At 45.3% G+C, this 17824-nt stretch overlaps 1 protein-coding gene and 1 long non-coding RNA gene across 15 annotated transcripts in view; one reads left to right on the top strand and one right to left on the bottom strand.

Moving 5' to 3' along the window:
- Positions 1–17824, top strand: part of LOC110545906 (myomegalin-like) — a 187711-nt gene that overhangs the window by 15330 nt on the left and 154557 nt on the right. The window contains exon 1 of one of the 14 annotated variants that reach the window (XM_021632340.2): positions 5897–6077. The exons of the other annotated variants lie outside the window; for them this stretch is intronic. Coding sequence (XP_021488015.1) covers positions 6058–6077 — 20 coding nt within the window. The 5' untranslated portion in view covers positions 5897–6057. Of the gene's footprint in view, positions 1–5896; positions 6078–17824 lie in introns of those variants that run through there. 14 annotated transcript variants of the gene reach the window in all.
- Positions 4892–5717, bottom strand: LOC132656970 (uncharacterized). Its single transcript, XR_009594809.1, has 2 exons — positions 5434–5717; positions 4892–5185 (listed from the first exon to the last, which is right to left on the bottom strand). It is a non-coding gene; the product is annotated as an uncharacterized LOC132656970 (long non-coding RNA).

Consider the following 17824-nt stretch of genomic DNA (forward strand, 5'->3'; position numbering starts at 1 on the left):
ATTACTTGGGTCACCAGGTATGTCCATCCAGGACCCAATCCCCCCCCCATTAGATCCTCCCTGGGTCTAATATCATGTGTCGCATCCTTGCACTGATGAACTCCACTGGAAGAGCTTTTTACCTCGGGAAAGTCCATGTGTGCTTGTTCCTCTCTGTATGCAGGTTTCACGTTCACAGATCCAGCTTTACCAGGACGGTTAGGGCTAAGCGTCTGTGTGTCGAACAGACTTCCATCCTGTCAGCATTTCTTTCTTAAAGTTGTTTATTTATTTTATGCATATAGGGTGTTTTCCTGTGTGTGTCTGTGGCCTTGTGTGCCTGCTCCCATGGAGGCCAAAAGAGGGTGCCAGATATGCTGGTACTGGAGTTCCAGAACATTGTGGGCTGCTATGTAGGCGCTGGGACGCAGTCTTGGTTCTCTGCAAGAGCAGCCACCCCCTCAGCCCCGTTAGGAGACATTCTAGATCCAAACTATAACATCGACGATCTATAGACGCACAGTGTAAATAGTTGGTCTACTGTATTGTTTAGGGGTTAACAAGGAAAGCCTGTTTTTATTCTTGTGCTGTCTTAATCCCTTCCAGTCGATGCTGACACCATTCCCTGAAGACTGAAAGAGTGCCTTATAAATTAATTTACAATAATCTCCACCAGACAAAAGCTACACCCCCATTTCTTTTCAAAAATGCTTTTTTTTTTTTTCCTCAGTTGGTCTGCCTGTTGGGGAGGAAAATGGACTCATCAGGTTTTTAGAAACTTCTTTGTACAGTGGAGGCACCCCCTTAAGATTCTCCCAGGCTGCTTGCTTAAATGGAAGAGCATTGGAGGCCTTCCCCATGGCTCTCACAATCATTTTAAGTTTGATTTTTTTAAAATATTTATTTATGGTTTTTTTTTTTTTTTGCCTTGAAGCCACTTCTTATTTTGAAAGATCAAACTGTTTGGAAAGATGATAGACAATTTGGTTTTCAAAATCTAACATGTCTGGCTCTAAACTATTAAAAAATGGAATGACTCAAGCCGGGCATAGTAGCACATGCTTATACACAGGGAGTTTCAAGCCTTCAAGGGAGACCGGTCTTCAAAAACAAAACAAGAAACAAAAAGTTGAGCGGCTCTTTTTAAAATACTAATCTTTCTTCTGTCCACATTTTATCATAATATTGCTTTTAACAGCCTGTTAGTGCGAAGTTGGAGAAGACACCTGCTAGCATTTTTGAAACTGTTACCTGAACCTCTATCTTAGAAAAAAAAATCTGATACAATGTTAGACACAGATATTTTTATTGTTACACTTAAACCACAGCGTCACCCACTTCAAAATCAGTCCCCTTCACACAAAGTCAAGCTGGAGGGAAGAGAGAGGGGGATTAAAAAAGACCTGAAAGAAGGAAAGGCTTGGAAATGATGGGAAAGGCTTACGATCACTTGAATCGGCTGACCAATTAAGAGCTAAGCTTTGTACTTAGAGAAAAACAACATGCCTGGTTGAATTGAGCAACATCGTCAATGCAGGTTCATGATAAGGACGTGTGCAATCCTGAGGAAAGGGTCTCACCCCAAAATGGGAGTGGCATACAGTATCAGGCCACGCTACCAGGCCAGGCTATGCTACAGAAACAAGTCCCCAAACCTCAGGAACTTAAATATTTATTTTTTTTAAATTCATCTAAAACATTTTAGATTTCTTTATCTTGCTGTTTTATGCACATGACTGTTTGCCTTCATGTGTGTGGGTGTAGCACATGCGCTCCTAGCGGTCAGAAAATGGCGCTGGATCCCCCGGGACTAGAGTTATTGACTGTTGTGCGCTGCCATGTGGGTGCCGGGAACTGAACTTGGATCCACTGAAGAGGAGCAAGTGTTCTTAGCCCTACCGTCAACTCCAGCCCAGCAGGAACTTAATTCCTGCAATGTGTCTTTACCTTATTTCCATTTAAGTCGGCAGCATGTCTCAGATCATTATGGCCCCTGGGAGACCCCGGTTGCTGAAAACCTTGGCTCAGGGCACACTGCTCTTTTAGTATCTATACAGCAGTGGAAGGCAGCTAAGGCAGTTATATTCTAACTCTTACTAGCAACATTCTGCTTAGAAACGGTGAGTACCTCTCATTGTAAAGGCAACGCATTTACTAAATGCTGCAATTAATTTTAAATGGGGGTGAGGAATGGTGTAAAGCTAGCAAGTATCTCTGAGGGAAAAAAAATCAACAAAAACTGTGGGAACACTACATATAGGGACTGTCAGGACATATAGTCACTTTTAGTCATTTTCAGATACGTTAGAAGGAGCAGTGTGCTGGTTCTGAGCAAAGACCTAAGGGCCTTGTGAGTGTCCCTCCTGCTGCATGTCGCCAGGAGACAGATGCTCCTCAGACAGATGCTGTTCTTCTGTACGGGTCCAGAAACAAGGGTTCTGCGGACCAGGCCATCCACCCTTCAACCGCAGGTGCCTGAGTATGAAGGGAAGGGTCTGCTCACATCAGGGCCCTGAGCATCTGTGCTAGGCTGCACTGGTCCAGCAGAGAGCGACCCACCTCAGAGGGATTTCACTCAGGCTGGATAATACTTCCCAAGTAAGCCTATGACATAGGAGCTTATTAATTAGTATTATAACAAATGTAAAGGAAAATGAGAGGACATTAGCTTATACACTAAGTAGTAACAGATACCGAAAATAGTTTATAACTACTCTTTCTCTATTACATACTAAAAATTAATGCTAAATCTTACTGCTATTGAAGCTACATGTAGAATGACAAAATTAGGATCATTTCACCTGCAACAGTATTATGATTTAGTTATTTCAAAAGAATAATTTCTCACCTGGGCATGGTGGCACACACATGTAGTCCCAGCACTCTTGGAGACAGAGGCAAGCAGATCTCTGTGAGTTTGAGGTCAGCCTGGTCTACAGCAAGTCCAGGACAGCCAGGGCTACACAGAGAAACCCTCTCTTGAACAACCCCCAAAAAAAAATTCTTAGTCTGTTCCTGTTGCTATAACACCTTACAAAACACCTTACACTGTGTTATTTATAAATGAGAGAAATGTGTTTCTCACAGTCTGGAGACTGGTTAAGTCTAAGATAAAGCTGAAGCGGGTTCACAAGTGGTGAAGGCTTGTTCTTTGATGTCAGGATGGCTCCTTGCTGCTACGCCATCCCTACATCCTGACATGGAGATAAAGACAGAAGGATGAACGTGACAGGACATTTTCTTCAGCCTCTTATGAGAACACTGGTCCCATTCTCGAGAGTATAACACTCGTGGCTTAATCAGTCCCTGAAGACCTTATTTCTTAGGCCTCTCTTTACATCCAAATATAAGGATTTTAGAGGGATCCATATGTTCAAGCCATAGCATAATTAAAGAATGAAAGAATAGAGGCAGAAAAAAAATGCTCACTCAAGTATTACTTGACACTAATATTAGAACTGGCACAACTATGCAACAAAATAATATTATTAAGTAGGCTACCATTCTATTGAAACATATTAAAACATTGTATAATCATTGAAGGATCAATATGAGCACTCTCTGAAAACATGAACAAATGCACAGTACGTGGAAAGGGGATAATAAATACGTAGGTATAAGCTACGTATTAATTATCCTGGAGAAACATAAGCATTTGTTCAATATTTGTGCTATTTAGACAGTATTTTTCTTTTGAAATTTAGGAAGAAATTGTTTTTAAACCATATATATGAAAGTTTTTAGACATCAAATAAGTTTCCATTCTCACAAATACACTCGGGTTATGTATTAAAAAGCCCACTTATAAAAGACAGTGAAGAGATTCCATAAGCTTTAAACATTGATTATCACGAGGTATTAAGAATTATTTGCCAGGCGTGGTGGTGCTTGCCTTTAATCCCAGCACTCAGGGAGGCAGAGGCAGGCAGATTGCTGTGAGTTCAAGGCCAGTCTGGTCTACAAGTCCAGGAGAAGGCTACACAAAGAAACCCTGTCTTGAAACAAAACAAATAGAATTCTTTTTTCTACGTGGTTTTCTGTAATTTCTAAATGATCTGCAATAAATATATTATAAACTTTTGTACAAAAGCGTTTTTTTCAAAATGAAACAAGCCTGGCTTTCAGGCTTGCTTCCAGGAGGCTACATTAGCTCGTATCTCCACTGAGGCTCTCCTGGCTGTAGACAGAATCTCTCTCCACAACTCAGCAGCCCATAATTTGATTTCAGACGCAACTAAATATAGCATCAACTTTGGTATGAGGGATGGAAACCTGAGCTCCCTGCCCCTCCCCCACGGCAACAGGGAATTCTTTTCCAGACAGGTGGCTTGGGAGCCTTGCTTAGTGTCAACTGGCCCTCAGTTTTGTCCAGTCCTGGTAACATTTTAAATGAACATTGAGGAGGGGAAGGGATTCTAATCTCAAGAGCAGGGTGGTTTTAGCTACAAACTAAGTGGTGGGGTTGGGAGATTCTAGACTAGGGAGTTTTCAAACAGGTCCTCTAAACTTCAGTGTTTGTTATGCTGTGTCTTCCCGCACCCCCCCCCCCCAGGTTCCTATTGATGACTAGAACTTAACCCAAGAAACTGAGGTAGTTGAAAACTTCCTGCCACAGCACAGGCTGTCTGCAGTTCTGCCAGGCATGCCAGGTCTTTCCTGGAGTCTCACTGCTGCCTGAGGAAATGGATTCCTTCAGGAGGAGTCTTGTTGGTCGGTCTGTCTTCGGAAATTTGGAGAACACAGCTCTGGGCCGTGCCACCGGCCCTCCTCAGAGCCCGGTCCGAGTGGAGCCTTCCTGTTCTCCGCTGTGCCGTTTGCAAACAAATCTTAACTAAATTGACCCTGCCGAGCACGGTCGCCCAACGCTTTTCGAAAATTAAAAGGCCAGGGGTAATGCTAATGATAACAGTGATCATGTGACTTAATAGAAAGGTTTATTTCAGAGCTAAAAAGAGAGCTCTGGGAGGCAAGCCCTCTCATTACAGCACGTCTGTCTTGTTTAAACACGGACACCTAAGTAGATGCACAGGATCTGGGCAGCCCCCTCCGTGGAAGGAAAGGTTCTCCGAGCGATCTAAGAACAGCCACAGAGAGTCCACGTCCCGGGCGCCACTCTTGAGTCTCTTAAGGCGTTTGAAACATGGTGGGGTGTTCGGGAGCCCTCGGCCTCCTTGGAGCTTCTGGCAGAGCCCAGTTGCTGTGGGAACTAAAAAGGAAGGAGTCAGGAGAGTGTAACACCAGGGATTGCTTGAGATGGAGACACAGCTAATAAGGCCGCATGGTTCTGGTTAGCAGGGCTCCATCCTGAGCGAGTTTCTGTCCGTGGGTTAACGGTGAAACTATCAGGTCGCACCTCTCCGAGGATCACCCTGTGCCCTAAGACTTTCTAGTAGGTGCACCTGAAGTCAGTTGGCCGGAATCCTTCTTGCACTCCATCTCTGGCTCCGAGGTTACCTGTGGGTGGGTGACGCAGGCGCACGGGAGGACCGTCTCTCCAAAGGTGCTCCTCTGCAGCTGGGTGGTTCTACCCAAAGCCCCTCAACGGAATGAGCGAGGGACAGAGAGCACGATGAGGGTCGTTGAAGGCCACCTCTGCGGGCATCGTTCCTCCGAGGAGCCCGGGAAGGAGGCGGTGGAGGCCGGAGGGAGGGCGCGTGTGGCACGCCGCGGCTTGTCACCTGGGCGGGTCCTGGGCTGCAGGGAGCCCCGCCTCCGCTCCCTCGCGGTTGACAGCTCAGCTGGTGCGGAGCCTCTCGTGCCAGCCAGTCGCGTCTCAGCCTGGGAGCCTGGGAGCCGGGGGCCTGGGCTCGGCGGCGGCGGCCAGCCACCTCCGGAGAACAGTCCCTGCCTTGTGCCCGGAGCACCGTTAGCTGAGGGTGCGGCCGCGGCGGATCTGCTCACTCCAAAAAAAGCAGAGAACAGACTGGGCTCCTTCACCCGGCGCCAAGCGGAGCTGGGGAGGAGGAGGAGACTCGGGCTTTTGGCGCTGGAGACTCCTGGGCAAGGCTTGGCATCTTCCCGGGCTGCGGCCACCCCCGGGTGAGCGGCGCCCCCGAGAGCGAGGAGAGCGCCTGGATCATGGAGCAGACTTGGGCCAGGTAGGGAGCGGCTTCTCCCTCACCGCCCGCGGACTTGGGGACCGTGCCCTGTTCTCCCTCCCTGCTGCCCCCCACGGCTAGAGGCCTCTGAGTTCTTCCCTTTTCTGTCCTGTCGTCTTCCTAGTTCCCAGCCCACCTCTCCAAGCCTCCTGCACGCGCTCAGCTCTCTGGCATGTCCCTTGCTCGGTGACTCTCCATTCCACCTACTCCTGACGTCAAAATCGCCCCGGGTTGCCTGGAAGTTTTTCTGCAGCCTGTATCCGTGTGTCCGCCTGTCTTTTCCTGGTTTGAGAGGCCTTTTCCCCAAAAGACTGGAGTAGACTCCAGTAGATTTTCCCCAGGGATACCTTCAGTTTCCGGTACTTTTAACGTGTCAGGTTCCTTCTCAGCCTGCCACGTTTTCCACCTCAGCCTCACCCAGCCCTAGCCACATGTCAGCAGCCCACAGAGTCCAGTAATGCTCATCTCCTGGCTGTGGGTCTGAGCTCCCTGTGGGAGAGGAAAGGAAAGGGCTCTCAGCACCCTCCACTGCCCAGGCCGGAACCAGGGCGGGTCTCCAGTAGGTCAGGTTGTGCAGATGGTGGTGGAATTCTGTTTTCTTCATCTTGCATCCCGCCATTTCTTGATTATTCTTTAAAATAAAGCCCTCTCAAGGGACTGGCAAGGATTAGAGACCCTGTATGGAAACCAAGATTTCATTCCCTCCCCCTCCCCGAGGGAGAGCCTCTGGGTGTGAGAGGATTGTATCCCAAACAGACGCTCTTCTCCGAAATTTAGCTTTGGGGAACTGGCGTGGACAAGTGACTGTTCTGATTCCCGAGACAGACTACAAACCCAGAAAGTAAATTAGGATTCAACAGTAATTATGCAAAAAAAAAAAAAAAAAATGAGGGTTTTCTGTTGATTGTTAAGCTCAACAGAATGAACAGTTAACTGTGCTTTTGAAGAAAGGACGAGTTACACACCGGATGGACGCATTGACTGAGGAAATGTGCTTTCTCCGTGTGAAGGAAGGGTCGGTCCTAGAGAACTGTGCTCTGGTTGGGGCCTCGCATGATTTTTTTTTTTTTTTAAATGCAGTCAGGAGACAGGGTGGGGTTCAAAGCCATGCTTTGAGGATGGGCCAAGGGACCTGGGACTCTTAAGTCTGGAGAGGGGGAGGGCACGCCAGCACTATTCAAGGGTCTGAGAGCAGTTGGTGGTAGGGGATTAGACCAGCTTAGACTCTCCTAAAAGGACAGAGCAACTGATGGGTGCAGCAAGTTCCAGAGGGATGAGGTGTGGCTCCATGGCAGGGAGCACTGTCTAAACACTGGGCTACCTGATGGGGGAGATCACTGACCCTGGCTGCACCCAAGCAAAGGCTAGCTGAGAGCAGGTGAGTGTGTGATGGGGAGAAAGGAGAGTATATCAGGGGCTGTTTTTCACACCTTAAAAAAAAAAAGTAATTGTGGAGGTGGAGAGATAATGAGGACCTGAGTTTTTCCCCCAGAACAACAAGAACAACAAAAAAGCAGCCAGCGACTGTGGTACAAGGAATAGACCAGTAAAAGACTCTGTCTCAAAATGTGTGTGTGTGTGTGTGTGTGTGTGTGTGTGTGTGTACAGTACCTGAGGAATGATGCCTGAGATTGTCTTGTGACATACACATACATGTACATTCACACACAAATGTGCACACAGGCACATACATACATGCACACATACAAATATGCACATAGGCACATACATACATGCACACATACAAATATGAACACACCCACAAAGTGTGTCAGGTTTCATGAGTCATAAGTGGAATGTGTGAATGCGATGGGCACTCAAGTCAAGAACCAACCCTGACTTATGAACTTGGTTCCACTTGTGACTCCCAGGGAGCTGGAACCCGGACTTGAGCACCGTAGATTCATCTCACCAAGTTTTAAACTTCATGCAAACAGAGTTAGGCACGATGAGCTTACAGCCAGCTTCTTCTGCTTACGCTTGCGCTTTTGGGATTCGTCAGCACTTGCTTGTACAGTTGTACTTGATTGATTTTTTTTTTCTTCTGAGTGTCTGTTGTGTATTGGTACGTCAGTTGACTTGGGCAGGGTGAGGCTTGCAGCTAGTAAGATGGTGTTTCGTAAACATTTGTACGTGCCATTTTGTGCATGTGTTCTCATTTCCACTGGGTAAACAAATAGAAGCAGGATCATTAGAAAACAGGAAATGCATGCTCAGCTTTAGGAACACCACCAAATTGTTTCATAGGTGGTTATAAAAGAGACTTCTAAACAAGGCTTCCGAAGGGGACATGGTGACAACGGCTTCACATCACTAGTGGTCAGGGCAAGGCACAACAGAACGGAATGGTACACTGCTACCACATACTTAGCAGAATGGCTGGCATTAAGTCACTGGCAAATACTGGTTGCTGGCAAGATGCACAGGCAGGCTGTGAATAAGCCCAAGCCCACCGCATGAAATGTATTTACAGTGCTACCAAATACATGTATAAAGCTCCGTGTGACTGCACTTGACCCTCTAGGGTCAAGTCATGGATTTTAGACTCAGATTCCTCTGTTGTTTCTTGAGAAAGACTAATGCTGAATGTGACACAATTTATTTTATCAACTAGTGGGTCACAGCTGGAAAAAAAATCATGGAGTTACAGATGATGGCTGCTGACTCAGATCCTTAACTCACAACTCACATCAGCTTATAAACACCTATTTAAGAGAGAGAGAGAGAGAGAGAGAGAGAAGCTCAAATAGCCACACTGGACTTGATGCTAAGCATATAGCAATAAATGAGGCTGGCTCTGCCTTTGAAGGCTTTATAGCAGAATCATCCATAATTTTGGTTTTGTTTGTTTATTGCAGGGTCTCAGTATGTAAGCAAGGCTGGCCTCGAATTCATGGTGCCCCATCCTACATCCTTCCCCAGTCATTTATAATTTTACCAGAGTGAAATGAAGGCAGGGATATGCATTGGCTACTTTCATAGCTAGCTTCAGCCATCAACTTGACACAACCCTAGCGATGTTATCTGGGAAGAAAGAGCCTAAGCTGAAAAATTGCCTTGGTCGGACTGGCCTGTGACCACATCTGTGAGGCATTTTAAAAATTGTTAATTTCTGTACAAAGGGCTCAGCCATTCCCGGGCAGCTGGGCCTGGGCTGCATAAGAAAGCCAACTGAGACACTCAAAGGGAGCAAACCAGTAAGTGGTGCTTCTCCATTGTATTTTGCTTCAAGATCTTGCCTTGGCTTCTCTCAATGATAGACTATAATCTGTAAACTAAGATAAGGCCTGTTCTCCCCCATTTGCTTTGGTCATGTACTGATCTCAGAGACAGAAGCAAACTAGGGTAGCTGCCGTGGTGTACATTGGAAAAACACAACCTGAAGGATGCCGAGGAGAGCCAACCATAATTGCTAACATTTATTAAGCTTTCGGTGGGTGCTGATTCTTTGCATCTGGGATTTCTCTTGGTCCTCAGAACTTATGTGTAGTTTTTAAGACAAGGAAATCAGATGTAAAAGAGAATGACTCATTCGTCCAGCATGACACACACAACTGAGGAAGAAATGAAGACTCAGATGCTCCGCTCCCAAGCCCGAGTCGTTAATTGCTTTGCTTGAGCTGTGTCTTGCAGGTGACTTGGTTTTGAGAAGGAGTAGTTAGGCTGGCTTCTTTGAAACTTACAGATACGCTTAAGCCTGTGATTCTAGCCCCAGATTTCATTCCAGAAAGTCCTGGAAGGTGCTTCACACAAACCCCTGCCCAAAAGGTGCTTCACACAAACCCCACGCTCTTTGGTTTTACATTTTGAAATGGTTTCAGGAAGCCTGGGCCTTCGATGTCTTATCCTAATTGCCTTCACCTCCTAAGTGCTAGGAGTAAGGCATGTGCCACCAAACCCAGCTTCCTCATGCTTTTTATCTTGCTCAGTCTGCCCACAGGGGACCAGCATGCTGGGAATTTAAGTTCTCAGTTGGACACTCGCTTAGAGCTGCTTATTACCTGCCTCTCCACTGCCCCACATAAACCTTCTCTCCCACTGCGGCTTCTTACCTGACTGCTGCTGGTCTCTTTGTTGAGTCGTATATGGAGAGCATGGTTGGTTCTCCAACAGCAAATTTTCCATACACATACTGGCCATCCAAAACACTGGTTTGCTCTTTAGTCAGACTGATGTCCCTGGAGAGCTAAGAGTGGCCGAAGGAATGGTTCCTAGAGATTATGGAGAATTTGAGGGTGAGGTTAAGTTTTCTCACATGCTGCATCTAACGGCAGAAAGACTGGCATTCTAAATATTTAGTGTTCTCTTACCTGGACCGGCAACCCACTATGTCCTCTGCTTTAGAGATTGTGGGTATTTGACCCAGGGCCACTTTTGTATTAGTTTCCTGTTTCCAAAAACAGTGGCTTATGACAGAATGTATGCAGTGCTGGAGGTCAAAAGTCTAAAGATCAGCCTTTGAAACTTATCGAGATATCATCAGACCTGTGTCCCACCTGGAGCTCTAGGGGTGCAACCCTTCCTTGCCTTTTCTAGCATTTGGATACCCTCAGCAGCCCTGGCCCAGAGCACTGATCCAGCACTGGTATCACCCTGGCTACTGTTTTCACTGTCACAACTCTTCCTGTCACTCAAACACCCCCGTGTCCTTTGTATAGGGACCCTCCTGACTATTTTGGGGTAAAACAAATAATCCAAGGTTATCCCATCCCACAGTCATATCTTTGAAGTGGCATGGGTACAAGCTCTGGTGATTAGGAATGTGGCCCTCCTCGGAATGTCATTGTTCAGTCTGCAGGCTGGTTAATCTTGGAAAAGTCATTACCAATTCTCTTCCCTTTTTGGGTGGAAATGTTCCTGCTTGTGGCATATGGGGACTCTGAGTAAGTGGAGCAAGACATATGTGACTCTTACACAAGCTGTCTGAATGAACAACTAAGAAAGAAAACCTACCCTCTTCGAGAGCAGCCTTTAAGGTGGAAAGAAGAGCATATTGGTCTGTTGTTTCATTTACACTGTACTTAGATTCAATAGAAGGCAAGCATTATTTGTGTCTGCTTCCTAAGTCTGTGAAAATGTGGAGAAGGGAAGGGAAGTCCACGAAAATCAATGGGCCAGTTGCAGGATTTGATTTTACTTCTTTGCTACATAGTCAAAATTGAAACTTCAAGTAAGACGAGATGTTCATCAGTCACAGGTCTATTGTACCTACCAGATCTCAATGGCAGCATAGTTGCACTTGTTCTGCTCCTTGTTAACTCCTAGCCTGATTGAATTCATGTGGCATACTGGAGAGTCCTGTTGACAAACAGATAGTTAGAGCCAGAGGTGGCATTTTGCCCCATTTTACAGATGTGGCTTCTGAGGCCGAGGAGGTTATGTGATTTTCTACTGTTCAAAATTAGTATGCATGGCACTTGGATGATGCCACTGTCTTGCTTGACTGGTGCTTTGCATGTAGCATTTTGTGGGAGGAAAATGCTTGCTTTCTTAACTCTATTACTGAGATGTCTTTAGACAGTGGATTCCTCTTGAATATTCATCAGTGCTAGGAATTAATTTTCTGCGTTTTGAGAAGGAGAATCTCTGCCTTGCCAACTGTGATCTACACTTGGCTTTGGCTTGAGGACTTTGTCTCAGTCACTGCCCTCACTCTTTATTCCCACAGACCAGATTAGTGTAGAATACTGGCCCCAAGTCTGTGAGCTACCAGGGCTGGGTTCAGAAGACTGGGAATGTTGCTTTTGCCCCGGAAGCAGACGCTGGCTGCATTCCATTCCAGCATCTTCTTCACCCCGGGGAGCTCACTTCGCTACGGCTGCACTACCATTCCAGTCGACACGGCTGCACTACCATTCCAGTGGACGTCTTAAGACACCACCCACATGAAAATCCATCCGTCTTATAAATAACATTTCCACCTCGGCTCAGGACATTTCACGAGTTGTCTTGGGCAAAAATTCAAATAACATTTAAAGTTAGAATGAAAGTCCAAAATTAAAAAAGAAGATGTCATGATGACCCAAGGTGGTTCTGTCCAGTCCTATTTTAAAGCATCCGGGCACTCGGGCCATGTTTCCTCCGCCTCGTGGCGTCTTCCGAGTTCTCTGGTCAGCAAGACAAATATGATATAACTTTTTTTCTGGGCCCTCACAGCCAAATTGTTTTTGCTCATAGACTATTTATAATGAACTTCACACTAATAATGAACTAACTTCACAACTCGCATCTTTATAGCACTATATGAATGCCTGTATTCACATGGCCTATACCTATATTCATAGCACCATCTGGTCTATGGTACCTTTTTGTTAACCTGTCTCATCATAGGTTCCTCTTCTGCTCGTTACCCTATATGTTGTATTCATCGTGTCATGCGGGTTTATAAACCATTGCTTAATCATTTCCTACTCTAAATGTTGAGCGCTCAATTATAAAAATAAAAATAAAAATAAAATAAAAATAAAAAATAAAAATAAATGTAGAGCACTCACTCCATTTCTTTCTTTTTATTTTTATTTTTCTTAAGGCAGGGTTTCTCTGTGTAGCCTTGGCTGGACTTAATTTATAGACCAGGCTGTCCTTGAACCCACCTGTCTCTGCCTCCCTGGTACTGGGATCACAGGAGTGTGGTGCCGCCCCAGCTGGCTCCACTTCCTTTAGCCACCAAGGCTGGGTATAGAAGACTGGGAAAGCTTCTTTTGCCCTGGAAGCGGGAGTTGGCTGCATTTCATCCTTGCAGTTTTCCACCTTCAAACACTATAAATATCCAGTAAATATCTGGGTGCTGAAAAGAATCTTCTTCCAGAGGACGTTTTTGTTAGTTAGTTAGTTAGTTAGTTTGTTTTTGTTTTTTTAAACAATCGATGTTCAGAAGTAGAACAGCAAGATTAAACATTTCCAGATTTTGAAAATACATTGGATATTCCTGAGAGTTTTGTTTTCATGTATAGGAAGGATAGATTACAGTTTAAATGTCTTTTCAAGATCTGAATCCCCATGTGGCAAAGAGAGAGAGAGAGAGAGAGAGAGAGAGAGAGAGCAAACTGAGGCACATCAACACAAAGCAGCATATCTCTAGGCGAATCCGTGGCAACATTCCTACTTTTACCTCTCTTTGAGGGGAAAGCTTTATTGCGGTTATTAATCTCTAGCAGTATCGTGTACTAAGATGGTAATAAACATAATATATGGTTATGAGAAAATAGAGGTGGATTTGGGTTAAAGCAAAATTATACACACTACATGTTAGGATGCCTATGACAAGGAATAAGAAAATGTCATATTTGCGTGCGGGCTTACGTGTATCATCCTTTGCGTGCCGCTTTTGAGCTAAGCCGTTGTATGTTTCGTAGAAGAGAGGAATGTGCATTTGTGTGCACTAAGTTACAGCACGTAAAACTTAAACTGTGTTTGTTTCGAAAGGAGCCTTCGGTGCTTGACTTGAGCATTCCCAGGTTATTGGCCTCATGGGAACAGCGCTGCCAACAGCCCTAGGGAGCTGGTTCTACAGTGACTGCCGCTTCATACGCCCTGATCTAAAATTACTGTGTGTGGGTCTTCCTACACCGGTTGTTCTAACCCACACACCGAGCCTTGCCTTTGCTGGGATAACCGTTCATCCTCTGTGGTCAGCTTCATCATTACCTCCCTTGGGAAGTATTTTTGGAAGCAAGTGCTTGGTGTTTTCTATGACCAGTTCTGCCTGTTCCGTTACACTTTGGACCTAGTTGGTTTATTTGGTATTTTCCATTATCTAATCTGACTGGACAATGGACTGGTTATCTGTGCCCAAGTCTTCAGTAGATCGTCAATTAAGACTTCTCCAGGTAACATTCTCTAAAAGGCTGATAGGTCTGTTGGGCATTGCCTTATGAATGGGCACAACAGGTGGGCAAAGCCTGGCATCATGCTACTGTTTAAGAAGTGTGTGTGGTTTGTGCTTCGATACACACTTCTTTAGTGTTGGACCCCTGCCAATGACTGACGCTGATGCTCTAACACAGCCTGAGGCATGCCCTTGCTTCGGGGTTCTCCCATACCGACTTTTCCCATTAACTGAATTTTCTTGAGTGTCCTGCAAACCTGGCATCGCCTGTGCCTCATCCTTCACCCATATTCTCTCTCCTCAAGAATGTCAACCCTGGTGATGTATTTCCTGACACCCAGAAGCCCCACATGCCCCTGTCTCTGTGAACACCGAGTTTACCTCATTGCTTGCTTTAGCTTCTCGGTTCCCCTGTACCACCCAGGCTGTCTGCTCTTTACTCCCCTTTCTGTGGAGCCCACACTCAGAACGAACTGTGATAGTCACGTTCTCAGTAGAGTATCAGAACCTTAGTACTTTAGCAGTCCAAGAGCCTTGATAAGATTTTTAATCCCTTAGAACGCTGTAAGCTTTGTCTTAACACTTTATCAAGCCATGTGGAGATAGCAGACTCTAGATTTTTTTTTCTTTGTAATTTCAGAATCATCTGTAATTTCCCTTAACCATACCCTTCATCTTCCCACTTTCTCCCTCCCTTTCCCTCACTTTCCTGGACTCTTCCTGTGAAACAACATTCTTCACAACAATACACACACACACACACACACACACACACACACACACACACACATAAAGACCTTTTATTTTTCTGTACATGGGTATTCTGCCTGCATGTGTATCTATGAACCATATGTGTGCATAGTCCTTGTGGAGGCCAGAAGAGGGTTCTGATCCCCTGGAACTAAGGTTACAGATGATTGTGAGAGTGACGGGAATTGAATCTGGGTCCTTTGAAAGAACAGCAAGTATTCTGGATGGCTGAGCCCTTCCTTACAACCTTTCATTTTAAAAGTATGAAAATAAAAGCAAGGCCTGGAGAGGTGGCTCGGAGGGTAGGAGAGGCACTTGCTGCTCAGCCTGATGACCTGAGTTCTATTTTTAGAACTCATGATGACAGGAGGGAGCCAACTCCTGCAGGTTGTCTGCTGATCTGCACATGTGTGCCATGGTGTATACACACACACACACACACACACACACACACTCATATGCTCATACATCCATGTAAAATAAAAGCAGTGAAGTGATCATCTACCATAAGTAAAACTGAAACAAAATTAAAAGTAAAAACATAAAATATTTTAATGTGTTCAATTTATAATGACATTTAAGAAATGATTTTTGTTTTTCTTTAATTTTTTGAAAGTTTCATAAGGATCATGTAGCTCTTTAAAAAAATCAATAAAGATAGTCAAAGAAATTAAATGGTGCAAGGTTGTATGAACCAAAAGTCAGTAAAAAGGGGATAAAAACATGAATCTCTTGACACGCAGCGTAGCACTGTATGTAGATTGAGCCAATTGCCTCACCCTGGGAATATTAGCCATTAATGGAGACAGAGGATCACAGAATGAGGACCACAGAATGCCCTGGCAGACCCCGAAGTCGAAATCAAAAGATAGGTCTGGAAGTGTGCAGAGAGATCACCCCTGGGGATCTTGCCAAAGCCAGAGCAGGTGGTTGGTATGCACAGATGTCTTCCGTGTCTCCTGGAGGATTCAGAGCCCGAGGGTACTTATTATATATTTCAATGTCTGATGACCCTATAAGGCGATGTGAGGAAAACAGTCACCTGAATTGCCCTTACCTTCTACTGTATTAAGCCATTTCTCTGAACTGCAACAGGTGGCAGCATGAAAAAAAGTTTCCTTTAGGGAGAAGGCTTGGTGAGATAGACAGCAGTGTGTGTGTGAGAGAGAGAGAGAGACAGACAGACAGACCATCAGACAGATAGGAAGATCCCAGAAGCTTTGTTGCAGACATGCAGTCATGCTGGCTGTAAGTGGTGCTTGCAGTTCACTGTAGCTGCTGAGGATGAGCGCTCCAGAGACTGCCTCCTGGGGACGCACTTGGCCATGGCACCTTCAGGGAGAGACCGTCTGAAGTGAAGGGTGAAGCTGCAGCCTGTGCCCAGCAGAAGTGGAGGCTTCCACATCAGCGCAAGTCAGTCCATGCTTAGCAGGCTGGGGCGCTTGGAACAATGTGCTGCGGGTTCTGAGGGGCTTTGCCAATTCAGCATCCTCGCTTGCAGAGCTTATAATGATGGGTCTTGAGATGAGAAAAATGATGATCTCAGTGTGTTTAGTTTACAATAGTCCTGCTTTCTGCATCTGTGACGTCTACCCGATTTGCATTTGAATGTGCCTTTTTGTGATTCCAGTGCCAAACTGTGGGGCGAGAGTATTTGGCAGCATTTGAAGCAAGGAAGATGTACTTGCTGTCTGTCTTGGCAACCGAAAGGGGGCGTGGTCTCAGGTGTGTCCACATGGCCTCTCCACTTTGATTGCCCGTGTTTCCAATGTCTTGCTTGCCTTTTAGTTCATTCTTTTTGACTCTAGGAGGTGAGACCCAGTGCTATCATCTAGGAGCTTGGGGAAGAGGGAAATACTCTAGAGAGATTTGATTAGAGACACTTTTCAGGATGACATGTATAAATCATGCCATGCTCAACACTTTCTCCCTGAGGATTTTCACTTTTTGTAAAATGTCGTCTGTTAGACCCCCACACGCAAGTGTAGGCTGTCTTTCATAGATAACTTGTTATCCCAAGAAACAAACTTGTTTTGAATCTTCATTGTACCTTCCTGGCGCATCACGTAGCTCACATTGCCTTTTTCTTAGTGTCACATGATCAACATTACCGGACTCAAGACAGACACCAAGGAAGCATTCATGCATGGATATAAATAGGGCATATATGGACAGGGAAAAGGTGTGGAGGGGTCGGAGAGATGGCTCAGAGGTTAAGAGCACTTGCTGCTCTTGCAGAGCACCCACGTTGGGATTGCGTTTCCCGTGTCGGGTGGCACACAACCATGTGAAATGCTAGATCCGGGAAACCTGAGCACCTACACTCGCGCGCACAAACCCACACAGAGGTGCATGGGCATGCACGCAATTGAAAGTGAAATAAATCTGTTTATGTTAGGTGTTTTGTAAAGGTTCAGTTTTCAAGCTCGTGCTCCAGTGTGGTGTTGCCAAAAGCATCTGATTCTCCAGGTCTCTTCCTGGCCTGTGGAATCGGAATGAGGCTGCCTGATTTACAGGGTATGGTTGAATGGTGCCTGGGAAGGATAAGGCATTCTGATGGGTGTGATGGTTCCCCACAGTAATTTTCATGGCCATTAAACAGCATTTCAGTGTAAGAAAGTGTGTTGCTTTATAAAGGTATGCACAGGCAATTCAAAAACTATTACTTGTAGATGTCTTTATTGTCAAGTTGCCACTATCTGTGAAATCCTGTCATTTATAAATTGTCAGGGCCAGAATCTCATGTATGTTAAAAAATCAAACCCAGGCCCTTCTAACCATATTGTATTTGACAAAACTAAATGTGGTCATAAATAAAAACATTTAAAAATAACCTTTAGGAAAACTTCTCCACTTGAACCAGACAAAATCTAGCAAGACATATTAAAGGAGTCTTTTTTTTTTTTTTTTTAGATTATTTTATTCTATAAACGTTTTGCACTCATGACTGGTGCTCGTGGGATTCAGAAGGGGGCTTCAGGCCCCCGGAACTGGAGTTACAGATAATTGTGAGCCACCATGTGGATTCTGGGACCCGAACCTAGGTCCTCTGGAAGAGCAACAACTGCTCTTAACCACTGGGTCATCTCTCTTCCCCCTCAAAGGAGGCTTAAGGCATCTTAATAACATGGAAATAGGGCAGAATGTACGTTTGGTTTGATGCCTAATA

This window comes from Meriones unguiculatus, chromosome 10 (assembly GCF_030254825.1).
Source record: "Meriones unguiculatus strain TT.TT164.6M chromosome 10, Bangor_MerUng_6.1, whole genome shotgun sequence".
NCBI lineage: Eukaryota > Metazoa > Chordata > Mammalia > Rodentia > Muridae > Meriones > Meriones unguiculatus.